The sequence below is a fragment of the Balaenoptera borealis genome (assembly GCF_965194805.1).
Source record: "Balaenoptera borealis genome assembly, chromosome: 15".
Lineage (NCBI taxonomy): Eukaryota > Metazoa > Chordata > Mammalia > Artiodactyla > Balaenopteridae > Balaenoptera > Balaenoptera borealis.
The window spans coordinates 33,192,980-33,220,437 of NC_138871.1; the positions used below are offsets into that span (position 1 = coordinate 33,192,980).

At 44.6% G+C, this 27,458-nt stretch overlaps 1 protein-coding gene across 3 annotated transcripts in view; it reads right to left on the minus strand.

The window, feature by feature from the left end:
• ARHGAP25 (Rho GTPase activating protein 25) overlaps nt 1-27,458 on the minus strand; it is a 110,659-nt gene that overhangs the window by 15,182 nt on the left and 68,019 nt on the right. Inside the window, exons 5-7 of one of the 3 annotated variants that reach the window (XM_082356345.1) lie at nt 22,695-22,782; nt 16,831-16,947; nt 4,017-4,224 (exon numbers count right to left, since the gene is read on the minus strand). In XM_082356345.1, coding sequence (XP_082212471.1) covers nt 4,017-4,224; nt 16,831-16,947; nt 22,695-22,782 — 413 coding nt within the window. The other 2 variants (XM_082356346.1, XM_082356347.1) reach the window with 2 other exon arrangements.

Sequence of the window (27,458 nt, forward strand, 5' to 3'; positions counted from 1 at the left end):
ATATAAAATAGCTAAACAACAAAGACCTACTGTATAGCACAGGGAATGATAGTCAATATCTTGTAATAGCCTACAATGGAAAAGAATCTGAAAAGGAATACATATATACATATGTAAATATATATATACACACACAAACACATATTTATATAAATGAATCACTTTGCTATACACCTGAAACTTTGTAAATCAACTATACTTCAATAAAAAAAAAGAAAGAAAGAAAAAGAAAAACTTGTATCTGTAAGAGACACTCCCAGTAGTATTGTGAAAAGCTGTGATGGGGCAAGAGGTCCAGACGATCTGAGTGTCTCTTGGGCTTCAGCAATGGGGACATAGAAGCGGCTGGGCTGGGTGGGATCACATCCTGGAGGAGGGCCGGGAGGGGTGGATTTGGGCAGGAGAAGAAGGCAGGCATTTGAGGCCTCAGAAACCAGAACATCGAGGCTTGACTGCGGAGCTCTCTATCTTGACGTTTCATGTAAATGTTTTCTTTTGGGTTTTTGACAGCCAGTGGTTGGAACTGTCTTCTGGAAAGGTTCCCCACTTTGCAGCCTGTGAACTCCACCTCCAAAGAAGAACTTGAGCTAGCACAGAGTCCTGCCTCTGCTCCACTGCTGCCCTCAGGAAATTGGGGGTGGGGACCATTCACTTAAGGCGGGGATTCTGGAGAAGCCTTCCCTGCTGAGTCACTGCCTAAAAATACCTTGGCAGAGCCCTCTCGTCAAAATGCAGGACAAGTTCCCCAGAAAATGGCAGGACAACAGCCAGCTGACACTTTGCCCGAGCAGCATTCTCCTAAGTCCTAAAATCTCCTTTGTCCCAAATCCTCTGCATTGCAATCCACCCAGTGGGCTTTAATCAGGGTCCAGGGTCTCAGGTTTGATTGAAGTCTCTTCCTCACCCCACATCCTCTAATCCTACTCTGCAAATGTCCCAGGAATCCCTCTAGGCCTCACTCCCTGTCCTGTTCCAGAAGGCCATGGTCTTTTGCCAGGATTCTGCCAGCCCCTATCTGGCCTCCTGGCTCCACGACTCCATTCTCCAATGCACTGTCCGTCACTGGCACAGCCCCCAACACTCAAAACATACCCACAGAACAAATATGGAAAACAAAGAATTTGAAATGACAAAAACAGTATAGATGATACATCAAGAACCAGAAATTTTGAAGAGAAAGAGCAATAAAAAAAGACAAACTCGGGGCTTCCCTGGTGGCGCAGTGGTTGAGAATCTGTCTGCCAATGCAGGGGACACGGGTTCGAGCCCTGGTCTGGGAAGATCCCACATGCCACGGAGCAACTAGGCCCGTGAGCCACAACTACTGAGCCTGCGCGTCTGGAGCCTGTGCTCCGCAACAAGAGAGGCCGCGATAGTGAGAGGCCCGCGTACCGCAATGAAGAGTGGCCCCCGCTTGCCACAGCTAGAGAAAGCCCTCGCACAGAAATGAAGACCCAACACAGCCATAAATTAAATAAATAAATAAATAAATAAATAAATAAATAAATAAAAAGACAAACTCTATAGATAGTTCAATCAGGAGAAACTAATAGCCAACATTAGAAAAGAGAAAGGGGTTGTAACCACACATATAGGATTGATACCTCAAAATTATCATCAAAAAACACATTAGCCATCTAAATCATCGTAGAATATTGCAACCCACAGAAAGCTTCCTAATTCATATTGCCGGGGGAAGATAATGCTGCTTGGTCTGGCTAAGTCCTCAGGCTTGTTTATTGTCTCAGCTTAAGTGTCATTTTTGGGGAGGCATTCTAAATCCAGCAGACCATGTCAAAAGCCCCCTGTTGAAGTGAAAAATGATGAAAAAATGAAATGAAATGAAAAATAGATGAAAAATGGCATTAATACCATCTATTTTTCATTTTTTGGCATTTAACACAATGGAAAGTCTACAGTTATGTCTTTAAATTTTTGGTTTAATGTTTGTGCCCCCATTGTAACAGAGCTGGATCAGATGTCATGCTTATAATCTAAGTTTCCAGCATGATTTTTCCTGAGTCTGCTTTTCCTCCAACCTAATGGAACATCCTTATATGATGTTATATGAACTTCTGAGTTCAACGCCTGACCCATCAGAGATTAGCCAGGGCCTCTCAGGTGGTCTGCCTACCCTTCCCTTGTAGCACTGACCTTCTAATGTGGCATGTCTGTCCTTTTCTCACAGAAATATAGGTATGGGGAGTGTATTGTGTATTGGCAGTATCCATCCCAGTAGATGGATAGCCATCCCATAATGTTTATATGTTTAATGAGCGCCAGATACATCCAGTAGACTCTACCAAGTAAGAGCACCTTTGTTTTTCTTCATTCTAGTGAGGCAGTTTGGGGGATCTCTGGTGGAACTGCATACATGAACTATGTAGAGGATCTAGGTGAGTACCCACACGGGTCACGTGGACCCAAGAGTCATCCCTGGGAGGATTCCGAAGAGCCACAGGTCACCCTTCCTATTTCTGGATGTGTAAACTCTTTTCCTCAGTTCTAGGGGGTGGAGCTATCATGACAAGGTGTGGTAGCTCTCCTCCCTCCAGCCCCAAATATTTCACAGAATCAAAGACTCCAAGTCTACCACCCAGGCTGACTTTACAGATGCAGAAGCTGAAGCCTTGGGCAGGTGTTTGGCAATCCCCACAATCACCTCTGGTCCTCCTGGCCGACTGTTCTCATTGCCTTAGCAGCAACCCATCTGTATTTTTTGATCAACATAAAGCTAGTTAAAAACATAAAAAGAAAAGTGAATATAAAGGTAGTGAACTTGATTGAATCGGTGCCTGACAATGAAATGTGATTTAGGGTCCTGCTGAAAGCTCTCTAAATTTGATGGCCATAACCTGCTCTAGTTCCAGTAACATCTTCACCTGTTGCTTTCCTGATAAAATACAGCACCTTGGTAAGTTAACCTATTGCATGCCAAGGGCAGCAAAGACAGACATATGGTGATCCAAACTAAGACAGTGGCTGTGAGAATGGAGAGAAACAGACGGGTCTCGGAGATGCTTCCGAGGGAGGGTGGGCATCGTTGGTGATTGGAGTGGGAGGTGAGGGAGAGGGAGGGTGAGATGGTCCACACAGCACCACACTTAGCTGTTCACGATTTTCCCAGGATCAGCCCGAGTCCTCTCTCGTAAATAAGCTCTTGGGGGGATTTCAGCCTTTGGAAACTGGAAGAGTTCAGGCCCGTCTCACTGAATCTTGGTTTATGGGCTGCCGATTTGGAAAGAACAGTGGCTCTTTCTTGCCAGCAGGACAAGCGCGTGCAGGCAACTGGGGCAAATATTGCACAACAGACAGAAAGTGTACAATGTCGGGTGGCGGTTGTACCTTCTGAGCAGGGCAGAGAAGGAAACCTTGGCAGGGTGGCTGTAGCAGCAGGGGCGGGAGGGGGATGGTGGAAGAAATGTCGTTGTGCCTGAAATGCCCCGAACAGGACTGGGCAACCTCCACAGAGGAGATTGGGAGAACGCCAAGATGTTGGCATGCACTCCCTCCCAAAGAGTTCAGAACCAAGTTCAGAGTTGCACAGAAATGTGGTCTCCCAAGTTAACAAGAAGTCCTGGCTCTGGCCATTTCTGGAAAGCTGAGGAAGACCATGGAGCCCTTGGATATAGACATGGTGCCTTATCCACCACCCAGAGTCGGCACAGCCAGCTCAGCAATTCTCCACCCCTCATCCGCTCCGAAATGCGTGCCTTGAGCTAAGTCCCATCTTTCTCCCTTGGTCCACCCTTCCCCTCCCACCATATCCTAAACACCTCTTGACTGCCCTGCAAGGCCCTAGCTCTAGTTCACATCATCTCTCGCCTAAATGGTCAGAATGCTCCTCTAACTGTGTTCCAGGCTCCCAAATTCTGAGTTATGAGCAAAACAAAAGGTTCTTTCTGTTGCAAACCAGGGCTTTTGGAAGCATCTGTGCGAGTCCCATAGCTCAACTGGTAGAGCGAGGTCCTCTCAGCCAAGCAGGGCACGGGGGAGGCGAGGCAAGGACGGCATACCTGTCAAAGGAGGGCCGCTCCCCCGCGTCAAAAGCATCTCTCAGCTGCTTCACCAGGTTGTCCTGCCCAGGCAGTCGGAAGATGCCCTCTTCGTTCAGGCCGTGCTCCAGGATGAACTCGGCACACTTCTCCACCAGGATGGGCACCAGGTGGGGGCCGAATTTCTGCTCATAGGCCACGGTCTCATCCAAGCGCTGGCCGAACACCGCTGGGAAGAGAAAAAAGCAGAGCTTGCCCATCACTCTGACTTCCCTTGGAGGAACTGATAGGTCAAAGTGCTTTGTCTATTTCTTGATTTTCTGCAATGATACTAAACAAAACACAGAAGACAAATCACACAGATATATTTCCTGGGGCTATAAATTGGGGGCTGTCCACTTGAAGCAGTCTGTCAGTCTTTTTCTGTTTGTCCACATTTATCATATTTAAAATGACAACTCACTTTTAATGAGTGCTTGTTTTGTGCTAGGAATCGTACTAAATTTGTACACCTTTTCTCATTTAATCTTGACAGGAATCCCATGAGATGTTGGTATCATTGTGCCCGCCTTCCTATGAAAGATACTGAGCCTTAGAAGTGTTAATGAACTTGCCAAGGTCAGGTGCCAGGACACAGTACCGTCAGAATTCAAGCCCAGGCAGTAAACTCAAGAGAAGCAAGCAGGCCATTTTGAATTCTGCTTGTGTCATGTAGCATTAAAGCATAATAGTCTATCATACGGATGTCTCATACTGTATTAAACCACTGCGGCATTTTAAATAATTTACGTTGTTTACCGGGCTCTACTATTATGAGCATTGCCACAGCGAACATGGCCACTCCCCTAGCAGAGTTCCTGGAATGTATATAGTGCAATGTGTAATTCCTAATTAATTGCTTAATTGATTAATTAACATTTGGATGGATGAACATAGGCTTTTCCTTCTTTTGGACTATTTCCTTAGGGCCAATCCCCACATGTAGAATTACTAGTTCAAGTGGTTGGAACATTTTAGTGACTACAGTATGCAAATTGCTTTCCAAAAATATTTTTCCAAATTACACTGCCTTCAGTGTAATTCCCTCCCTCCCTCCCTCCCTCCCTCCTTCCTTCCCTTCCCTCCCTTCCCTCCCCTCCCTCCAGCATGTGTGGACCAGCTCCACCGAGCCCTGCCAGCACTTGGCTCTATAATTTCCCCACCCCAGCAGTGTAACAAGGTTAGTTTATAAATCAGGACACTGGTTGGCTGGGCCCCATGGGACCCCAGGGCCCCGTGCCCTTTGTGTCCTGGAGATTCAGAAGACAGTCATGGTTTCAGCTCTGTCCTGCCTGGCTTTCTCTCTGGCATAATTAGGGCTCTGTTACACTGACCACTCCAGTCGCTAGGACACTGTTCCCAAAGCCCTTTGGTTTTCCCCATGATTCTCTCTGGTTGGTCCCCTTTATCCAGTCTCTAATTAATGCGGATGCCACATGTAAAGAGCTGCAGCTATCTCTCTGGAATCCACCGTGTCCTCCCCACTTCCCACTGCCCTAGGCCAGGCTGGACTCCTCTCTCACCTCCCCCTGCTGTGGTCTCCTCTCCTGTAACTGTTCAAAACCCTCCTGCTACTTAAACAACTGGTCTACCTGAGCACGTTTGTCCTTGTTTTTAATAGTCACCCACTTCTTCCCCATTTGCCACAGCAGTGATTTTCAAATTACCCCTCAAAACTCCAGGGGTTCCTCAGAGGCCCCTCAGATGCTGAGAGGTGAGAGCATTTCAGAGGAGCTGAGCAGGTGGGCCTCTCTCCTCCCTACTCCAACCCGACCTGCTGGGCTGTTGTCTGTTTTACTTACAGCATTTCAGTGAGACTGTTTGCTTAAATATTCCTGTGGCTAAAATTTGAAAACCAGGTTGGCATTTGTATTGGCTCCTACCTTCCTTTCTGCCTGATCTGGCACCTCAACCTGATGATCTCAAAGCCCACAGTGCTCTCCAGTCTTCATGCCCTTGCTGAGGCAGTCTGTTCATCTCTCCCGTCCCTGTCTACTAAGATTCTATGTGTTCCTTGTCCCGACTCAATATCATCACCTCTGCCAAGTCTTCCCTGACCCAGCCCGAGGGGCTCCATTGCCACTCTGTGCACCTGTATCCCTTCTGTAATATCCCAATCCCTTTTCCACTGTGCTATTGTCATTTGTAAGTACTGTGCCCTCTGCAAGACTGTAGGCTTCCTGAGGCTGGGAATATGGGGAGGGTTCTCTTGTCCTTATCGTGTTTAGCATGGGGCCTGGCCCAAGGTAGATAGTCAACCAGTTTTGCTGAATTACTTAATCAATTATGTAATCTTTAAGCAAGTGCTTTCCGTGATTCATGACAATTTGGGCATTTCTATAGTTTAAACAATAGTAGGGACCCCATCAGTAAATGAATTCAGCTTCACACTAACATCTATTGAGTGCCCTGCATGTGTTAACAGCAGGTCACGTGGAATGGGTTATACAGAAAAGGAGGGACAGTAAGATGTGGTTCTTGCTTTCAATTAGCTTACTACCAAGTTATGAAAATGAAAGGACTCCATGCAAAATAATGAGAAACAATTAGAAGATGTGAGGAACTATACAGCATTAGGTTTCTGTTTGTCTGTGAAAGGAGCTAGATAGATATTTTCACCAAACTGGAAGGAAATAATTAAAATGATCTGACTCAAAACATAGACGAGGAGGCATTTGTAAAATTCCCTTTGAGGGGTCCAGGGAGGGCACCTCAAAGGTAGAAGCAGATGTGTTTCAGAGCAGTTGAAACTTGGGCTCAAGGAGCCCATTGGATCCCCATGGAGAAAGATACTGCAAACACAATGGAACGGTGTTCATGGGGACGTTAGAGCTGTCAAACATGAGCTCTATCTCTGAGGTCCCAAGACAGACGATCTGGAATCAAGTTCCTTCTTCCAGCCCTCTGCACAGTCAGTTCACCAGCTTTTCTCCTCAACCGAGTCTCTCATCCATGTCTTATGTTCATCTTCTCTTCCTCCCATGCCCACAGTCAGGCCTTTCAATGTCATTCTCCCCGGGACACTCATTTTCCAACATTCCTTTTCCGTCCAGCATCTCTACCACCCCCCCCCCCATGCCTTTCTCAGGCCACAGAGGTACAGAGCATACCGATCTCCATAAGACCTTCGGTCCAAATCTTCACCACGCAATCCCCTCCCCTCTGCCTCAGCAGGTGACCTTGTCTCCTCCTTCCTTTATCTCCCTAAATGAAGGACATCATGAGAGAACCCCCAGGTCTCCACTCTCTGCCTCTCCTATCCTTCCTCCTCTGTCCGTCTGCCTGTCCTCTCTCAGGGGAAGAAAATTACCCTATGCTTCCCTCTAAGATGATATTTCTTGAACTGTGGGTTCCATCCTTTTCCACCTCTTCTAGGTCTTCAATCCTCTTTTATATCTTAGATTGAAAGAGCATGTGAGTCTAAATCTTTACCAATTTATTAAAGAATCATCTCCCACCCCTGCTCTCATGCAATCAACTAATACCTGCCTTTCTTCTCTTCACCAATATGCTCATAGAAAAACATGTCTACTTCTGGAAAGAGTCATCCACTCTCATAGCCTCTACTGTTTCCCTTGTTATTCATGTAAACTCTCAATCCATCTCAACCTGGTTTCACAAGCTGCGTCTTCCCATCCAATCTGCTCACTAAGATTTCTCGTGCCCTCCTAATGGCCAAATCTGACCTATGTTCATTCCACACTCTACTGGTCTTCTCTGAAGACTCTGATGGTATTGATTCTCCTTCCTTCCTCAAGACTGTCTCCTTATGTGGCTGTGAAACCATCGACCCTCATTCTAGTCTCATCTCTCTGCAGCCTCCTCTGCAGGCTCCTGTACTTGCCCTTCCTCCACCTGTCCCTTCAGTGTGTCATTTCCTAGCATTCTAACTCAGACTTCTCCTCACTCTAGATGTTATCCTTGGGAAAGTTCATACAACTCCATGCATTTGGATATCACCTATAAACTGACACATAAATCTGCATACCTGGTCCAATCTCTCTCTATATATCATCCCTATCTCCCTCATTTCTTTCTGTCCCTCTTCTGTGCCTATAAGCCCAACATCTGATGGCAGTTCTCCCACTGTCTTCTCCAATCTCACTCTCATCCCGTCCCCAACTCTCCCATATCACTGCTTCTCCTACACACTTCCCCACAGACAATAGCCTTCAGTCAATCAAGCAGTCAAGCAGCAGGCACTTTCCTAGGCCTTGAGAGTACAAAGCCATTAACGCAAGATACCCGCCCTCAACTATCCAGTTAGCAAAATTATGAGCATTAGAAGTATCTGCAACAACCCTCCTTCTTTCTTAACAGATCAGGACCTTTTAAATCCCCTTTAAACTGTTTCTCTTCTCTATCCTCGCTCGTACTGTCCACATTATTGTAATGGTTTCTTTTGCAATTCTTTTTCTTGCAAATTCCTTCCACTGGAACTCATGAAATCATTTGGCAAATATAGACTGAGCATCTGCTGTGGACCAGCTTCTTTGGTAGCTGGAGATTATGATAGAAAGAAGGAAAAATAGTCTTTCTCTTAAAAACTCTGGATTGAAATCCCTCCCTCCTCCCCACCTGGAAACCTGATTTTCCTGCAGCCTGAACTCAAACACCTTCTTCTAAGAGGGAATTTGTTGCTCCCTCTGCTGTGCTCATGGCGCACCATGTGCATACTTCATCACTTCTCGTGTCCCTTTATGATGATTTAGTTAAGCATCTCTCTTCCACTGGACTGTGGGCTCCTCGGAGGCAGACAGCCCGCCTGGCTCACCATCTATTTTTACCTCCTGGCACAGAGCCTGCCACATGACAGACTAGTTCTCAAAGTGCTGTTACCTGCTGTCTTCCATTCCTCCTGTTGCCCGTCCCTTCTCTCCTAAACGTACTCTGCTCAGCATTTCCTCAAACTTGGGCTTGCCAAAGAAATCAATGGCCTCTACATTTTTAAAATCCAGGGTCAAATTCTTAGTCTTTATCTGAACTGCTCCATCAGCAACATGTGACCCAGCAAATCACCCCTCCTTCTTGAGACAATTCCTCACATGACTTTTGGTTCTCCATTTATTTCTTTGGCCTCTCGTTCCCTGCCTCCTTGGATGATTCCTCCTTCCTCCCTGTCCTCTAAAGGTTGCAGTGTCTCAGGCCTTTCCTTCTGCATCTGCATCTACTGCATAATCTCACGGCTTTAAATATCACCCATATGATAAAGACTCCAAACTTTCCATCTCCAGCCTAGAAATCAGGCCAAGTTATTCTTACCAAGAAATGGCCACAACCTGCTCTAGAGACATCAGGACCCACAGGTCCCTTCTAACATGAGAGAAAGGGCATCCTTGTTTGTTCAGTTTGTCTAGGTCAGGGTTGGTCACTTTTCATCTCACACTGCATATGATGAATTCGGAATCCAAAACATCCCTGGAACTCCAAAGACCCAATCGTGAGTTCTACCTACCGCTGACTTCTGGATCCTGATTGCTACCCTTTGATCCTGGGTGGACATGAAAGAGCCTAAATATAAGGGAATAGATGAACCAAAAAATCCAGGGAAACTAGGGAAGGGACCAGTGAAGGAGGAAGACAGTAGACAGGTACTCAACGACCATTTCCCACCCCAAGGATTCCAAGAGGTGAAACCCAGCTTCCCTTTCTATGCCATGCCCTCCTAGCTTGCACTCAGTCCTTTAGGGTACTAGTGCTCTACTGCTCTTTTTAACCTCTGCCGGCCACTCATCCACCCGGAACTCCTCATCACTTTGGACCCGTCACCATTAACAGACGCATTTCCATCTAAACAGGTACAACTCTTAATTAATTATAATATGTAATCTAATTATTAATACATTTAATTAATTAAGCTAATGTATGACAGACTACCCTAAAAGCTTTCATGTGTGCTCTCACTTAGTCCTCATAAGAACCCTACAATTGTTCCATTTTACAGATGAGAAAACTGAGACTCAGATTAGGAATCTGTTCAAGGTCATATTTGCCCTGTGATTCTAAAATCGGTACTTTAATCTTTCTTGTTTAAACTCAGTGGAATAAAATTGTCTAGGTGAAATTTCAGACGGCAGCAATGCTCAAGGGAAGAGAGAGAGGGGTAAGCTGCGCAGTTTCTGCTCACAAGCCATCCTCCATTCTTTACTTCTTAAGCCCTCTCCCCAGATTTGCTGGAAAACCCCAGAACACTGTGTTGGTTCCGTTAAGCAAAAATTAGCTGTCACCTCCTTTCTAACCTAGCTCCTACTTCATCATCGCTCCAACACTCTTGGATTCAGGACAAGAGCCCCTCCCACCCCACCTTCAGTCCAGCCCAGGTCACCGAGAGCCCGCCCTGCCCCTCTCCTCCCTCTCCGCACTGGCCCCGTCCTCAGAGGTTCAGTCCCAGGAGGATGCCCCTCTCAGACAGGAGAGGGAAGGGGAGCTGGGCGAAGTGTCTTTTCATGGAAGAATTGAATCCCAAAATAGGAAAGAAATACCTTTCTTTTGGAGCTTGGGGGTTTTCTTCCTGAAATTCCAGCAAAAGAGCAGTGCCAGGGCAGGAAAGCCACAGCCCGGTTCCCACCGCGGCATCCTGGGAATATGAGGCATGGCGGGGGCCGAGGAATCGTACTTTCTGCTGGGCCAGGCTCAGACCTTCCCTCCTCCCCAAGCTGCAAGAACCGTCCCCTCTTGCTTCCAGATCAACACATGCTTGTCAATACTGCTTCAGGTTCAGATTCCGGCACTGAAACCATGGGATGTGTCGGCACCTGCCCCGGCCCTCCCTTCCTCCTTCCCACACTACTTCTCCTCCCCACTCACCTTTACACACATGACTCTCGGCTTTTAAAGAGTGAACATAAAGCTGTCAAGGCCCCCGCAATAAAAATAAGTGCCTCCTTTTACTTAGCAGCGAATTGTCAACTGCCATTCAAGGAATACCAGGGAGGTGGGTTAAAAAAAAAAAAAATCCCACACACAGCCCTTACCAACGTCGCTCCATATATCAAAGCCTCTGGCAGGAACACAGGATTTCACTTAGCGCTGATGAAGCCAGCCTACCTTTCCCTGGAAATTACTGAGTTGCATGTGGCTCAGTGGAGCATTCAGAGAGAAGGATCTTGGAGGTGGGTTGCCGGGTAAAATGAGATGATTTCCCCCCTCCCATTGAGAAGATTCAGCAAAGAGTGCAGCAGGCCAACTAGACATGCCCAGGAGACTTGAAATGGACTCTCAGCCTCATGGGCAGGATAGGCAGGGGCAGGGAAGGACTGCCAGGAAGGGTCCTGGGCAGTGTGATGCTGCCAACCAAGTTCACCCTTCCATGTGCTCCTAGGAAAGGAGGACTCATCTGTGACACCACAGTCTCCTTCCATGTCAAATTCACTCCTATGTCCTGGCAATGCTACCACAGAAACAAGCAAACCTGTTTACTTCTCTCCATCTCCACCACCCCCACCCTCATCCAAGCCATTTTAGGATGAAGACCCACATCTTTAACGTAGCTATCTCCACTGTTCTCGCCTTCCTCTCACTCCAGAGCCCATTCTCCTTTCTGCCACAGGACCTTTGCACATGCTATTCCTCTGACTGGGACACTGCTCCTCTTCCCCCTTCTCTGCCTAGCTGGCCTCTACTGGCTTTTCAGATAGAAGCTTAATCATCACTAGTTCAGGGACGCCTTCCCTGAACTTCTTAACAAAGACATTTTTTTTCCCCTTACATAGCACCATGAGTTTTTTTCTTCATGGTACTTTTCGCAGTTGTAATTTTATGGTTTTCCTTGGGGTTTTTGTTTCCTTTCTGTGTCTCCTGCTAGACTGTGAGCTCCTTGAAAGTAGAGACTTTGTCTTTTCTTTTTTTCTCTCTTCTTCTCTCTCTCACTGTTGTACTCCCAGTGCTGGGGCCACGCCTGGCACGTGACACATGCTCAAGAAATATTTGTTGAGTAAATGAATAAATAAGTGTCCGTCTGGTGTTAGGATCTCAGGGGAAGGGAGGTGAGGGAATTAATGAAAATAAATAAAAATCATGCCTCGTAATGTCCCATTTAGCCAGAGAGAAAGAAGCAAGACACATGAGGTAACAGTGAATCACAGAGACCACACTCCCACAGGCTACGCTGGGCTGTGGGTTGTGAAATCTTGCTCTGAAGGCTGCAGAGACCTAAAGAAATGAGAGGGAGAAAAGGAACCTGAGGCATAGAACAATTCCATATTTACATGAACCATGCCTAGTGCTGGCAAACACACAAAGATGCTTAAACCATGAGACCTGCCCCAGGGTCTTTCAACCTGGTTGGGTGGAGCAGAGCTACGCATAATTGAGTGCAGTGCTTCTGCACCCGGTGATGGCCCAAGGAAAACTTCAAAGGCCATCCTCCGCAGGAAGGAGGCAAAGCAGGTCCCGACTGAGTAACAATTTGCAATATGGCTGCCAGCCTCCTGGGGATGGGACGGAGATCAGGTTTCAATGCTGAGATCCAGGGAAGGCAGAGCCCTCTTACTAAAAGGGGGAGGTGGTTTGGAGAAAGTGGGCAGCTGGGAGCCTGGGAACAAGTCACCTGAAGTTGAGGTATGATCACCTCCCTTCCCTTTCTCCTTCGTAATTCGGGACAACTTAGAATTGCATCCAGAGCTTCTGGGAAAAAATTAATCTAACCTTTCCAGCTGGGCCCTTAAGAAAAAGTAGGAAAAAAAAAAAAAAAGAAAGAAAGAAAAAAAAAAAAGGGAGTGAGAGAGAGAGAGATAAATTGGCTGTCTAGGAAGGAAAAGGCTGGAACACCAAGGAGCACCAAAGAGCTGGTCTCCAATGTGCAATATTGTGATGTATAATAAGAAATATTTTTTCGTCTTCCACCCATTTCCTGGCACAGAGTTCCTAAAACTCTTCAAATTTCCTGCGATGAGAGCGATAAAGTGTCTTTCGTTATGTTAAAGAGGTAATTTTTGGATCCCAGCTAAGGATGGGGGCTGGTTGCCAGGGGAACCAACCAACCAACCAATGTGATTATTAGTTTGGAACTTTCAGCCCCACCCACCAGGGAGGGGCGAGGGGCTGGCGATTGAGTTCAATCACCAATGGCCAATGATTTAATCAATCATGCCTATGTACTAAAGCCTCCAGAAAAGCCCAAAAGGATGTGTTCAGAGAGCTTCCGGGTTGGTGAACACAAGGAGGTGCAGGTAGAATGGCGCTGGGGGAGGGCATGCAAGTTCCGTGCCCGTTCCCCATACCTTCTCTATGCATCTCTTCTATCTGGCTGTTCCAGAGCTTTGTTCTACTATAATAAGCCAGTAATCTAGTAAGTAAACTGGTTTCCTGTGTTCTGTGAGCCACTCTAGCAAATTATTTGAACCCAAGGAGGGGGTTGTGGAACTTCCAATCTGTAGCTGGTTGGTCAGACGCACAGGGTACAATCTGGACTTGCCATAGGCATATGAGGGCAGTCTTGTAGGACTGAGCCATTAACCTGTGAAATCTGAAGCTATCTCCAGGTAGATAGTATCAAAATTGAGTTAAATTGTAGAACACCTAGCTGGTGTCCAAGAATTGCTTAGACGCGTGGGGAACCCTCCCCCTCTCCCCAACACACACCCACTGGAATTGGTCCCAGAATCAAATCGGACAAAGTAAGAGGCATGTTCAGAGGCAGAAGGAGCCGAGGGGAAGAAGTTAGGTATGCCACGGGGACCATGTGGACCCTCTCTCCCATCAGGGGAGCCAGAAAAGGAGTCGGGGCAGGAGGAAGCCTCAGCTCTGCAGAATTGTCATGAGAATGACTTGGTGGGGAAGGGGTTCAATGTCAAACGGGACGATCAGGGGAAGGCTCACTGAAGTGAAGTTTGAGCAAAGACCTGAGGAAAGCAAGGGACCAAGCCGTGCAGCACCCTGGGAAGGAGGGTTCCAGACAGAGGAAGCAGCAAGTGCAAGGGCCGTGAGGCAGGAATGTACCTAGGGTGTCTGGGGAAGAGCAAGGAGGCTGGTGAAGCTGGAGTGAAATGAGCACTGGAGAAGGTTCTAGAAAACAAGGTCAGAGAGGTCATGGGGGTGGGCGCAGATTGTGTGTGGAGTCATTTATAAGGCTTCTGACTTTTCCTCTGAGAGAGAAAGGAAGCTATTGGACAGTAATGAGCAGAGAAGGTCTTGAGATGACAGGTTTAATAAGCTCACTCTTCTCTCTGTTGAAAACAGACTACAAGAAGGCGAGCCTGGAAGCGTGGAGAGAGTTTGGAGACCACTGCTGCAATTCGAACAAGGCAGTCTGGCGCCTCAACCAGAATGGCAAGTAACAGAGGTGGTGAGAAGTGGGTAGGTTCTGGGTGGGAAAAGTCATAGAAAGTTTCATGAAGAGCTGAAAAAAAGACAGCAACAACATACCTCAGTGACTTTCCAGCGTGCGAGGGGGCATGCCCTGCCGATCTAGCAGACCCAGATCAGAGGCACTTTACAAGGCGAAAGAGGGCCTCCCCGGAGGCAGGAGCCCCAGGCCTGCCCCTCGACAGCTGGGCCCCTTGGACAAATCATTTACTTCCTCAGGACTGAAGTTTCCTGACTTACAAACAGGAAGAGCAAATGTCTGACTGGTCCCAAGACCTCAGACAGGACTCTGCTGTCTTAAAATGCCTTCTCATCCTGAGATGTCTGATTTTGGTTCAATCTGAGATGCCACGTCAAATCCAGACCTTGTTCTTTGAATACATAAATAGTGCTGGACTCTTATCTCTCCTCCCTTGGACTTTCCTCTGCCTACAGGACTTACGCTTGACTTGCTTCTGATGGTGGTGGCCTCCGAGTGGGGTGAGGGAGAAATCCCCATGTGGGTTATGACCATTGCAGCGGTTCGCCCTGACATGGCTGAGCAGAGCGCCACAAGGGGCATAGATGCTGGTACGCACAGTGCCTCCACAGCATTTTGACTCAGAACAGGTGCATAATTTAGACGACATGTGCTACCCTTGTCACTGCAGACAGCCTAAAGCACTGGACCAGGGAAAACAGAAAATGTCAGCCATCTCACAATCCAGGGCAATAAGGAAGGTCACAGGTCAGACCATCCAGGCTGAGCAGCACATAACAGAGCTTTAATAAATAAACCCCTCATCTCAACCTGATTAGCACCATAAAAAATACTGCGTTTAGGAATTGGGAAATGGTTAATGAAACTACTCTCCTCTTTTTTTGTAATAGGTTGCAGCTATTTGTATGAGGCAGGCACTCAAATTAGGCTGTCCCATCCAAGTCACTTCTTTTCTCGCACCCCCTCCTGGGCAGGTCACTGGCCACAGGACTTCCTCCCTGCCCCAGATCCTGACCGCAGCTGAGCCAGGAGTTTGGAATGGGGCGGTAGTAGAGGCTGAGCTCAGCCTCTGCTGGTACTCCAGGGATAAATATGGGAAAGCTGGGGCTGGCACAGCAGTGTCTGGGACAGGCGTGAGCGCTAGAGGGCTGTTAAGGAGAGAAAAACAGGCAGGCAGAGAAAAGCGGAATGGGAAGCTGTGTGGCCCCAGGGAAACTGGCAGGATAAGCTCATGTTGATCAGTTCTCAGCCCCAGTCCCTTCAGTCTTCCTGGAAGTTCCTGCCCTTGGTTTCTTGGAGTAGCTTGCACCTGCCCAGTAAATACCTCTTTCTTGCTTAACATCATTTGGATAAAATTTATCCATTAAGATTATACAGCCCTTTGGGAAAATTAAGCTAGAAAATAAAAGGTGTTGAACTGCATAAATCCTATGTTTGTCATCCTGAGAAACAAGTATGTACATATGAACATCAGCTGGAAGGAAAATATAAAAACACCTCTGGTAGTTTTAGGAGTGATTATTTTCCTAAATTTTTTCAAATGTCCACGAAATTGTTAAGATGTTCATAATTTTTGAGAGAAGCTATTGGGCAATCAAATAAATATTTAATATTTGAGCTATAACAGCGCCCCCCCAAATAATTTCCAAAATAACAGGCAGCATAACTGATAAATAATCATAAATTATACTGTTATCCTGGAGTTGACACAAATGAGTGTGTTCCTAAAAAAGTTGAAGGAAAATGGTCACTTGAGATTGTGTCATCAGTTCTTTCATATTTTTATGAAAGGAAAAAACACATACTGGATTCACCTGTTGGTTAATTTCAGATTTTTTTCACATTAGTTATTCACAGGCAGGGCCCTCCTGTAGTGTGGACACAACACCAGGTGTTCTCAGAGAGCTCAAACACTTGAGCTTGTAACCTTGAACTTGAGCTTATAAACTCAAACACTAGTAACCCAGAAAAGTGTTCAACCCTGAATTCACTGTGTACCTGTAAGACTGCAGACACAATTCCGGAACCTCTCCCCCTTGTGACTACCCCAATTCTGGACAGCAGCTTTAGTTTCCTGTGCTGATCAGCCTAACTTATGCTTTCAGCATAGATCTTGCCATCGACCTTCTTGGGTTCCCAAACCCCCATAGCTGGGCAGGCTCTTGGTACCACTGAAGGTTAGTGCTGCCAGGAACTGGGGTCAGCTGGTGCAACCTGTTCGTTTTACAGATGAGAACACTGTGTCCAGAGAGGAGAAAGGACTGCGTCAGGGCATCACACACATTTGCCAATGAGTGCAAAGGGCTTGCAGTCCTTCCAGCTAATCTGGAGTTGGCTTTGAGATCGCCCAGGGAGGGAAGTTAGAGCCTTGGCAATAAGCATGGCCTCGGAGTTGTCCTCTGGTGGTCTTCTTTGAACACTGTTCAAGGAAAGCTCTTGTCTGAATCTACCTCCTTCCCATCCTTGAGATGTCACAGACACCTGTCCAGGAAAGCCTGCAGGAGTCCTTACCTCCAGAGGGTGTGCCAGCGACTCTCCTAAGGAATTTAACCCACTCCTCCATTTCCGCCTGGGAGCTGGCCATGAGGACATAGGAGTCCTGTCCCGTGCGACTCTGGTCACATGAGGCTGGAGGAAGAAGTAACACTAATGAAGGTCATACATTGGTCAGGGGCCAGGGCAAGGGGCAGCGAGGGGAAGCTGAGCCTGAATTGCTTCTTTGGTCCAATTAAACAAGCAGTCAAACAGCACAAAAGCATCTACTTTTCCTCAGCAGAACTGAGTATCTACGCACCTTTATTGTTTTTGCTGGAGCTCTAATCCTATACACAAATCGTTGAACTCAGTGGTTTGCAACTGAGATGATTTGGGCTGAGATCTGTCCCCATGGAGGACAGAAGCCATTTCCTATCAAAAATTAAGAGGAAGTTCAAGGGGCGGTGTCAGTACAAGAGGAGACAGGCTCAGCCCATACGATTCTGAAAGCGAAGTCCATCACGCCCATCATGGATAACTTCCTAGGCTACCCTGAGCTCAGCTGTGGGGTTGGAGGAGGGAACAGCAACTCAGGAGGGAGGGGCAATGAGCACCGTATGCCTTTCTTATGAATCGGTGCCTCCTGTTCAGGATTACTGCCCTCCTGCCTGCATGAAGACATTGCAAATGGTAGGCTCTCGGTACATAGCTGATGGACAAATGAAGTTTGTTAGGACTTTCTTTATCGTTTTCACTTTATACGCAAGATTACAGACAGACATCTGTAGTCTGTCCTGAGTTGGTGTTATCAAATGGACAAAAGGGTGGAAGAAATGACAAGGGGGCAGAGTGGGGAGAGGAGACCAAGAGAAAGAATAAGAGAAAGTGACAAAGAGAGAAAACTAGGGAGAGAGAAGGAGAGGAGAGGGAGAAGGGGCACATCAAACATAGGTCTTACAAAGTACAAGAAAATAACAGCAATCCCTTTCAATTACAGGATACTATTAAATCTCACATTGCTTTAGGGGACATCAACCCATTCTTCTCAAAATATCAGGGCATTTCCTTCAAAAAGAGCCTGTTTTGCTACCATATGACCCAGCAATTCCACTCTTGGGTATTTATCTGAAAAAAACAAAAACACTAATTTGAAAAGATACATGCACCCCGATGTTCATAGCATTATTTGCAGTTCCCAAGATATGGAAGCAACCTAAGTGTCCATTAACAGACGAATGGATAAAGAAGATGTGGTATATATATATATATGATGGAATATTACTTAGCCACAAAAAAGAACAAAATTTTGCCATTTGTAGCAACATGGATGAACTTGGAAGGCATCACGCTAAGTGAAATAAGTCAGAGAAAAACAAATACTGTATGATATTGCTTATATATGATATCTAAAAAATCCAACAAACTAGTGAATATAACAAAAAAAGAAGCAAACTCACAGATATAGAGAACAAACTAGTGGTTACCAGTGGGGAGAGGGATGGGGGAGGGGCAATACAGGGGTAGGGGATTAGGAGGGACAAACTATTGGGTATAAAATAAGCTACAGGGATATATTGTACAACACGGGAATATACCCAGTATTTTATAATAACTACAAATGGGGTATAACCTTCAAAAACTGTGAATCAGTATATTGTACACCTGTAATTTATATAATATTGTACATCAACTATACTTCAACTTTTAAAAAGCTTAAAAAAAGAGCCTGTTCTAGCTGCCCAGTTGGGCCCAAACCTGTATTTTCTTACACAGCAACAAAATACTTTCAAAGTCCCTTTGTTTTCAGTCTCTTCAACCTGTCTTAATATTACCCAGCCTCACTTTCTTTTACACTTTGGGACAACCTGATTCTGAATCCGTCTTATCACTGGGTCATCAGCTCTTCTGGCCAGAAGTGTCAGCCCATGGAAGTGCTGGCCACTGAGGAACATTATGAAACTGGGTGTTTCCAGAAGTAAGATGGGCAGTAAAAAGCCCTCGGGGCAGAACTAAAGAATCCCATAGGAAACACAACATTCTTTAGTAATAGAGTAGGGCTCTAGTATCATTTCCGCTCTACAAATAATGGAACTGAAGCCCAGAGATGCAAAGGGTCTTGCCCATTGGTACCCAGTAAGTTATCACCAAACTCAAGGCAAGGCCATGGGTCTTTCTCCCAATAGTTTCCACCAGCCCATAGTGCTTCAAATTTGACCTTGGCCAAAATTTATCTGGTATCCTTCTCCACCATGCCTACACTCCAGTCTATTACGTTATCAAGAACATGCCTACTCAGTTTTCTCTCATTCCTGACAGATTCCTTTAGTTCCATCATGGCAACACCACTGAGAAATATCCAGCTCTCAGGATGTTCCTCAATGACCAGGACTTCCATGGACTGATCTTTCTGATTAGAAGAGCTGATGACAAGATGGATTGAGAAGTAAGTCATCCCAAAGGCTAAGGAAGGTGAGGCTGGGTAATATTAAGATAGATTCAAGAGACAAGAACCAAAGGGAATTTGAAAATTCTTTGTTACCCTTCAAAAAAACGAATGTTTGGGCACATTGGGGTGCGAGGGAGAGCTGTCTTTGAGGGAAACTGCCTGACATTAATACAGAGCCCATGGACAGCATCTCTGCCCTCAGGCACATACTTCCTCTGACTTAAACAGTGTGTTCAGCCTGTGTCACCTATTGGGCTGTTACCCCTGTCAGAAAGGAACCTCCCTTCTTTTCTTCCCCTGCCTAAGGAACTCCTATCCATCCTTTAAAACCTAGTGCAAATGTTATCTTCTCTAAGGACCCTTCCTTCAAACCTCCTTCTCGCACTCCGAAGGGAGTGGGGACTCCCTTTTCTAAATCCCTTAACATCCTATCATCACCTCTATCACAGCAGTAGCTAAATTATCCTGAACATTGGTTTCCTTATCATTAAAATTGAATTAATTACTTAATACGTCCAAAGCTAAAGCCCTGATCTTCCACCCAAAACTGGTCACATGCACAAATCTCAGGAAAGCCATCCTTCCTGTTGTTTGCGTGAAAACCTTAGAGTCAACCTTGACTTCTCTTTCCTACATCCGATCCATCAGCAGATGAAGTCCTCTCTACCTTCAAAATGTGTCCAGAAATTGATCATTTCTCACCCCCTTCATTGTTACTATCTCTGACTTGGATAATTACAATAAACTCCTCACTGGTGTTCCTGCTCCGTCTTTGCTCCTTTTTAGTCTCAACTCAAAAGAGTTTTAAAACAAAAGTCAGATCACGTTACTTCTCTGCTCAAAACCTCCCAATGGCTTTCCATCCTTCTAGCACAAAAACTAAACTTTTTACAGTTGCCTACCAGTGCCTGTAAAACCTATGCCCACCCCTGACCAAATCAACTACTCTTCTCCCTTCTCAGCACTTCATTGTAACCACCTTGGCCTCCTTGATGTTTCCTGAACACAAGAAATAGGCTCAGAGACTTTGCACTGGCTGTTCCCCTTCCTGGAATGCTCTTCCTCCAGATGTGCACTTGGCTCACGCCTTCACTTCCTTCGATCTTGGCTCAGAGGTCACCTTCTCAATGATGTCTATTCTTCCCGCTCTATTTCAAATGACAAATCAACAGTTGCCATCCCCACCTCATCCAGTACTTTCTCTTTCTTTGCTTTCTTCCCATAGTACTTCTCCCATAATAAAACTATACAATGTTCTCATTTATTTGGTTTGTTTTCAGTCTCCCCCCATTGACTGTAAGCTGCATACAGGCTGTTTTGTTCGTTGCTGGATCCCCAGTTCCTACAATAGTGCCTGGCTCGTAGCAGGTGCTCAATAATTTTGGTGTAACATTTCAGAAGGCAGTATGAGAATTAAATGCTACATATCCTGCAGAAGGAATAAACCCCCCATCCCTGATGACTCCCTTTGGGTGAGAGAACAGATAATTATTCTGCTTGAGGTAGTTAGGGAGGGAGAAGCTTGCCTCAAATTTTTGCCTGCTCCAAATAAAGAAAAACAGCATAACAACACCCGAATTCTTCTCTATGGCCTTTGCACAGCTAAAACTGGTGATCACAGAGAGGGGGCCCCGATTAGGAAGGCCATTTCTTTTGCCAGCGCTGGCCCCTGAGAATTGTCTTGCACAAGAGGATGACAAAAAGAGGAATTGAAAATTCTCTACATCATAACATAAAGGGTTGTCTCATTTTAGGTTAGGTGGAAGCTTGAGAATGATGGTGTCTTTAGGAAAATGGTTCCCTGCCTTACTATTGCTTTAGAATTATTTGTCCTTATGAGTTGAGTGTGTGCATGCGCACATACACACATGTGTGAATCTGTCCAAGAATTCCCCCAGCAGCCCAGGAGACAGCTGTTAGTGTGAGTGACAATGAGAGAACAAATCTTCATCCTACAGTAACAGCAGTCTTCAAGTTACTGCAAAGTCCACAGTAAATTTGCAGTTGGAGCTCTCAGCAGGGTCACCCCAGATTGAAAAATCAGGTTTTGGGACATGTGTCATCATGAATGGTCACATCCCTTGAATTGTGCTGGGAAAGGGATCCTAGGGATAGAAGAAACCTCGTGGGAAACGGGTGGGGTTATCCCAGAAAGGAGAGACTGGAAAAGTAGGCTCTTCCTCTGAGGAGGAAGAAAAATGGATAGACCCTCAGATAAAAAGCAAGGGAGTGTCCATGAGGGGGCCACTTGGGAAGAGCTGAACTTTAAAAAAAAAAACACCTGTTTTTCTTTGTTTTCTATAAACAGTCAGAGCCAGTTTTGGGATTGGTTTCCACATTACAATTTCCTCTAGTTATTGCCAAAACTTCAAACACTTGGCACTGCACCAAGCGTGGCATATATATTTCTTTACTTAATCTTCACTATCATCATCATTGTCCCCCATTTCCCAGGTAAAGAAACAGAGGCAAAGAGAAATTAAATAATCAAATTAAATTATTAAATTAAATAATTGATCACAATTACACACATAGTAAGTGGCAGGGCCAGGATGTGGCCCCGGGCAGGCTGGCTCCAGATGGGGCACGTCTACCCTCTCTGCTACACTGACTTTGCCATCAAGTTTCTTATGCACACAGCTGCCTTGCGTGAGAGGTAAGAAGAAATTTAAGGCAAGGGGCACTCAGGGGACGTTGGTCTCCCCTGCTGTGTCAGCATGGCATCAGCAATCTGGCTGCATAGCTGGACCCGCAGCTCTGTAGTTCCTGCTGGTTGTGGGGGTGGGGGCTGGTGAAGGAGCAAGAGACAGGGAGGAGAGCCTCAGTGTGACAGACTTCCACAGACACAAGCAAACTCCCCTTGAGACAAACTGAGACAAACTTCCCCTTTCCCCAGATGCATTCGAGGAAGGTAACTCTTGATTAGAAAGAGACACCCTCCAGTGTGCGGCTAACTTGTGCAATAGGTAAATTACAGCGCCTGACATGTAGTAAGTGCTCAGTAAGTCGGAGTTGTCATTTCTTAATAGGTCATAATGAACCACGTGAGACTGTTGACTGTCGACCGTTTTTGACCTACCAACGTGGCGATTTCACATGGTTCAATTTATAATTTAACTGTTCATTTTATTGTCCCACTCGCCTTCAAAGTTGAGCTCCTTTTGGCGAGCAGGGATGATGTACTTTCCAATCAGTATCCCAGCGCCTAGTGGATACCTGGCTCCAAGCAGGTGCTCGTGAGATGCTTACAGAGCTCAACCGGATGCACACCCACTAAGTACACATGTCGTTAATGAACTAGTATGGGATCATTAACTATATACAGAACTCTTATGCATTCTTACTAGGTTGGTTGGCTAGCTGGTTGACAGACTCACTGAACGTAGCCTTGACTTCTGGGGTCAGAAGTAACATGGGAACGTGATGCACGTCTATCCCACATTTCGTCACCTACCTGGAATGACTTCAAAGACAAACTTCCCCGCTTCTTCTGGGTTTGTGGCGATCTCCTTGATTGTACTCCCTGGTAGATACATGCAACCCTGAAAGATTGAAAGCGAGGCCTTTAAGGTAAGCAAAAACATTACCAGCTATGAACTAAAATTAAGTTGGAGGACAGATAGGATAATGATGGGATAGCAGAGAGGAGCATGGAAAGCTGGCATCTCAGCTTCGAATGGGGCACTTCTGCTACTCAGACCTTGGTCAGATTAAGTGGCAGCTATGTGAGATCAAGCAAGGTGTCTAAAGAGGCTAGGCGGACACGGTTCTGACTGGAGAATGAGCTGAGAGGGTGCCATCACCAACACTTGCCTCTTCCTACTTTCCAAGAGCCAAAATTCCTTGCCAAACCAGACACCTGATCTTTGTGGAGGCCATGCTGAGACTGGGGGGGACCATACCACCTGCCGGGCTGCCAAAAGGGGCACTGAGGACTGAACCACAGGTTCATTGAGGCGATGCAGCACTTAGTAGCAGCAAGAACTTCTGAGCAGCACGCTCCAGGTGTCTGTCCCTCTGCTGAGCACCTTGATTGTGTATTATTCGCTTAGTCCTTTAAGCAATTCTCCAGGCAAGGTATTGCTACACAGATTTACAAGTGAGGAAACTCGGGATCAGAATGGTTCTGTGATTTGTCCAATGTCACAGAGCTAGTAAGTGACAGAATGGTAATTCATCTCAGAAGTGTGTTCAGACCCTGTGCTTTTCACCATCACAGTGGAAGTGCTGGACCCATCAGCTTAATGTCCCTTGAATGGGCAAGGGGAGGAGGATCATGGACCTGTTGTGGGGGAGGGGTGGAGTGAGGGTGGAATTTGTGACCTTACACATGAATATGTCATCAGAAAACCAAGTCACTTCCACCACGTGTACACTCATTGCTTTACCATTGACAGTGCACTGTCACATGCAACGTCTCCTTAGACCTCAAAACAGCCCCCCAAATCAGAAACATGGCAGGATGGCCACTCCCACTTTACAGATGAGGAAACCAACACTTTCAAAGTTTAAGTAACGGCACGAGGGGGCACAGTTAATTGTCCTAGAGTTCCTTACTCATAATTTACATTTCACTAGCTGTCATAGGTAGTGTGTCTGATTCTGAGCTGAGTAAACAGTGATGTCTTGTTTCTAGAACAAATCGTGGATGAAAAGGGTTGGCAGCAGAAAAGCTATAAAGGAAGAGTCTTAAGGAACTCCCAGGTCAGCTCAGAATCCTGAAAGAATAAATGTTTCTTGGGGGTCTATAAATGCAAATGTCTAAGACTGAGTGAGAAAAAGAGTAGAAGCGAAAGCAGAAGGGATGGGGGGAGAGAAAGGGGAAGAGGAGAAGGAGGGGAAGGAGGCGAGCCAGGGGAAGGAGGACAAGAGAAAAGAAAAAAAATTCTGCCTACACTTCTCTAATTTTATTACTTAAAAATAACCACCACCTACATGCTCCTCGCCATCTTTAAATAATATCAGTGGCCTCAGAAAAAAAATGACCCTTAGATTGTGCTGCTGGATAGTATCTTCAGGACACTTAACACAGAGCCTGGCACCTAGTAACTGTTCAATAAATGGTATTTACATACTTTGTATTTTATTTTCACTATTTTTGGATGAAACTATCAAATAACCGTTTAGAGACGAACTTAGGAGAGGCAGGTACCCCTGAAATGACACTTTCTTTATCTTCCTACCAGGCAGTACTCCCTCCTGTCTGAAAAAACTACATAGTGTTTTATTCTGGTGCCATAACTCACAGCCATTATTAAAAGTTAAATTATATAAACTTACAATGAAATATTTTATACTAAAAATAAAGGTAGTACTACTCAGAATTCATCACTTTCTAATTCTCTCTTTCTTTTTTTTCTTGCAATTCCCCTGAGACACAATTGACATACCGTACTGTCCAAGTTCAAGGTGCAGAGCACGACGATTTGACCCACAAGCGTCATGAAATGATCACCACAATAAGTTTGGTGATCATCCATCATCTCACAAAAATATAAAAGAAAAGAAAAAAATTTCTATTTACCTAATTATTTGCTCTATTTTACTATTATTTCTGTTCATACGGTCATTTACATCAAATCTATCTGTGTGGTAGAAACACTATCTAACGCTACGCTACTGTACATCCCTTCTCAACTCTGTGTTCAGGGATGCTGGTAGCTTGAATCAGACACAGTGGGAGTATCTACACAACAGAAATTGGCAAATGCTGTGTCCAAAACAACTCCCCTACCACAGGGCTGTTGGTTAAACATTTCCCAGCTCGCCCCTGATAGACAACTCTCTGCTCTAACTTCAGAGAAAGCAGATGAGGCAATGGAACAGCTAAGCCAGGATTGTCTAAAACCATCATTGTAGCAGAGACTTGAGGGCAATTCACTGAGATTCTGTTTTAAACAACTTCCTTGACAAAGAAACTTTTGGAATGAGTTATAGGAAGCTAGGTCATGGACTTACAGGGCATTATACTGTTAGAGCTAGACAGACCTTTCTGAGAACTCAGAGGAAAAACTGCACAGACTGCCTTCTCCTGAACCCCAGGGTCCCCTGGAAGAGCATATACAAGGGTGCATCATAGAGGGCCCCATAATTTACTTAATCATTCTCCTTTGTTGGACATTTGGTCTAATGTTTCTCATTACAAATAGCACTGCATATATCTTATTATTTCTTTTGGATAGCTTCTTAAAACCAGAATGACTGGGTCATTCTGGATATCATATTTTTGGCTTTTAGAAATCTGGCCAAATTGCTTTCTAGAAAGGCTGCACCAAACGTACACATCAACAGTATACATGAGGGCATTTTTCATCTGATTGCTCTAAGATTACTGGAGTGATTTTTGTTTTTTGAGTTTTTTAGGAATCGTAGTGTATGTGTGTTCTTTTTAAATTTACAACTAATTTATATTTTAGTCATAGAGAAAGAAGAAAAGTAAAAGTTATGTGTAACTCCGGTACTCAGAGATAACTCAGTTAACACCTCTGTGTATTTCTTTCCAAGCCTTTTCCCATAAATTACAGATTCATTGTTTTTTTCCCCTCAAGAATAGGATTAGCATATAAATCATCCTCTGCTGTTAACTGCTTTTTTCGAAGCAATTATATTATGGGCATCTTTCAATTTCAAAAAGTATTAATTTAGGGCATCAACAGCTGAATTATATTCTATCAGATAGATATATAAAAGTTGCCTCACATAACTTAGCCCCTACCACTGGGCATTGTTTCCACATCACTATTATAAACCCCTACATTAGAAATGCAGGGTCAAAGAATTTGCATTTCTGAGAGGCATATTACCCTCCAGAAAGGTTGTACAGATTTTCATTTCCACCAGTTGTGCATGAGAATTCCTGTTCCCTAGTCTTTACTAACACTGGAATTTCTAGAAAATCTTTGCCATTTTGATAAGGGGACAATGGTATCTCATTAACTTCCATTGCATGTCTTTAATTATAACTGAGTGGACTTTTTTACCTATGCTTTTTGGCTATTACATTTCTTTGGGAAATTGCCCATTTACATCATTTGCTCATTTTCCTATTGCTGTTTCTTATAAGATTTGAGATTATTTTAAATAGGAAGAATAGTTGTTTACAATTTTTCCTGTTTATTTTTGCCTTTTCACCTTATTATTTTGGTTTTTAAGGTACAGACATTTCTATTTATGCAATTAAATCAGTCTTTTCCTTGTGCTGTCTTTGTTGCTATGCTTAAGAAACACCTACTTCCCAAAGATCATGCAGATAATTACACTTTCTTCTAGGATTTTTACGAACTCGTTTTCACACATAAGTCTTTAACCCATCCAGAATCATGAATGGTGTGAAACATAGTGTGGAAATAGACCTTTAATTTTTCCCAAGAATTTAGTTCATATCTTTCATTTCACGTCTAGATATTTGCAATGTCTATGAATCCCAAAACAATGTTAAATGATAGCATAATAAAAGTATTTTATTTTGAATAGACTTTTCTTTGTCTTAATAAAATAATGATGGATATATGAAAAGTCTACAAGGATATCCACTTAATTCTTGTTTGTTATAATAACATAGAAAAATCAGCCCAAATTCTCAACTAATTTCCAGGAGGAAATTGGTTAAACAACTTATAGAGTGTCCATAAAATAAGTTATTTTGCCACCACTAAGAATTACATTGTAGACTAATATTTAATAATATGGGACAATATTCACGACATATTGTTAATTTTTAATTAAAGAATACTATTATACTAATTTTGCATTTAGATGAGTTTCTAAATGTATATGCATAGACAAAACTGGAAGAATTGAGGATTTAGGTGGTTATTTCTTACTGATGGGATAATTCTTATTTTCTACTTTGTGATTTTCTGTATCCTCCAAATTTCCAACTATATACCCATATAGCTTTTGTAATCAAAATATTCATATCCATATAAAATAAAATATTCTGAGAAATTATCATTTTATTCCGTTTTTTAAAAAACCTTTTTATATCTGAAATGAGTTTTGGATTTTATCAAATGCTCTTTTCAGCCATCTATTTAGGGGTTGTGTGGTTTTTCTCATTTGACTTCTTGATCTTGACTTATTGGTCTGATACATTAATAGGTTTTCGAAAAAATAAACCATACTTGTCATTCTAGAAGAAGCTTTACCTAATTATCCCAGACTAATTTAATCCTGAGAGGACTCAGAGTTTCCTCCTCCAAAAGTAAGGGAGAAAAGC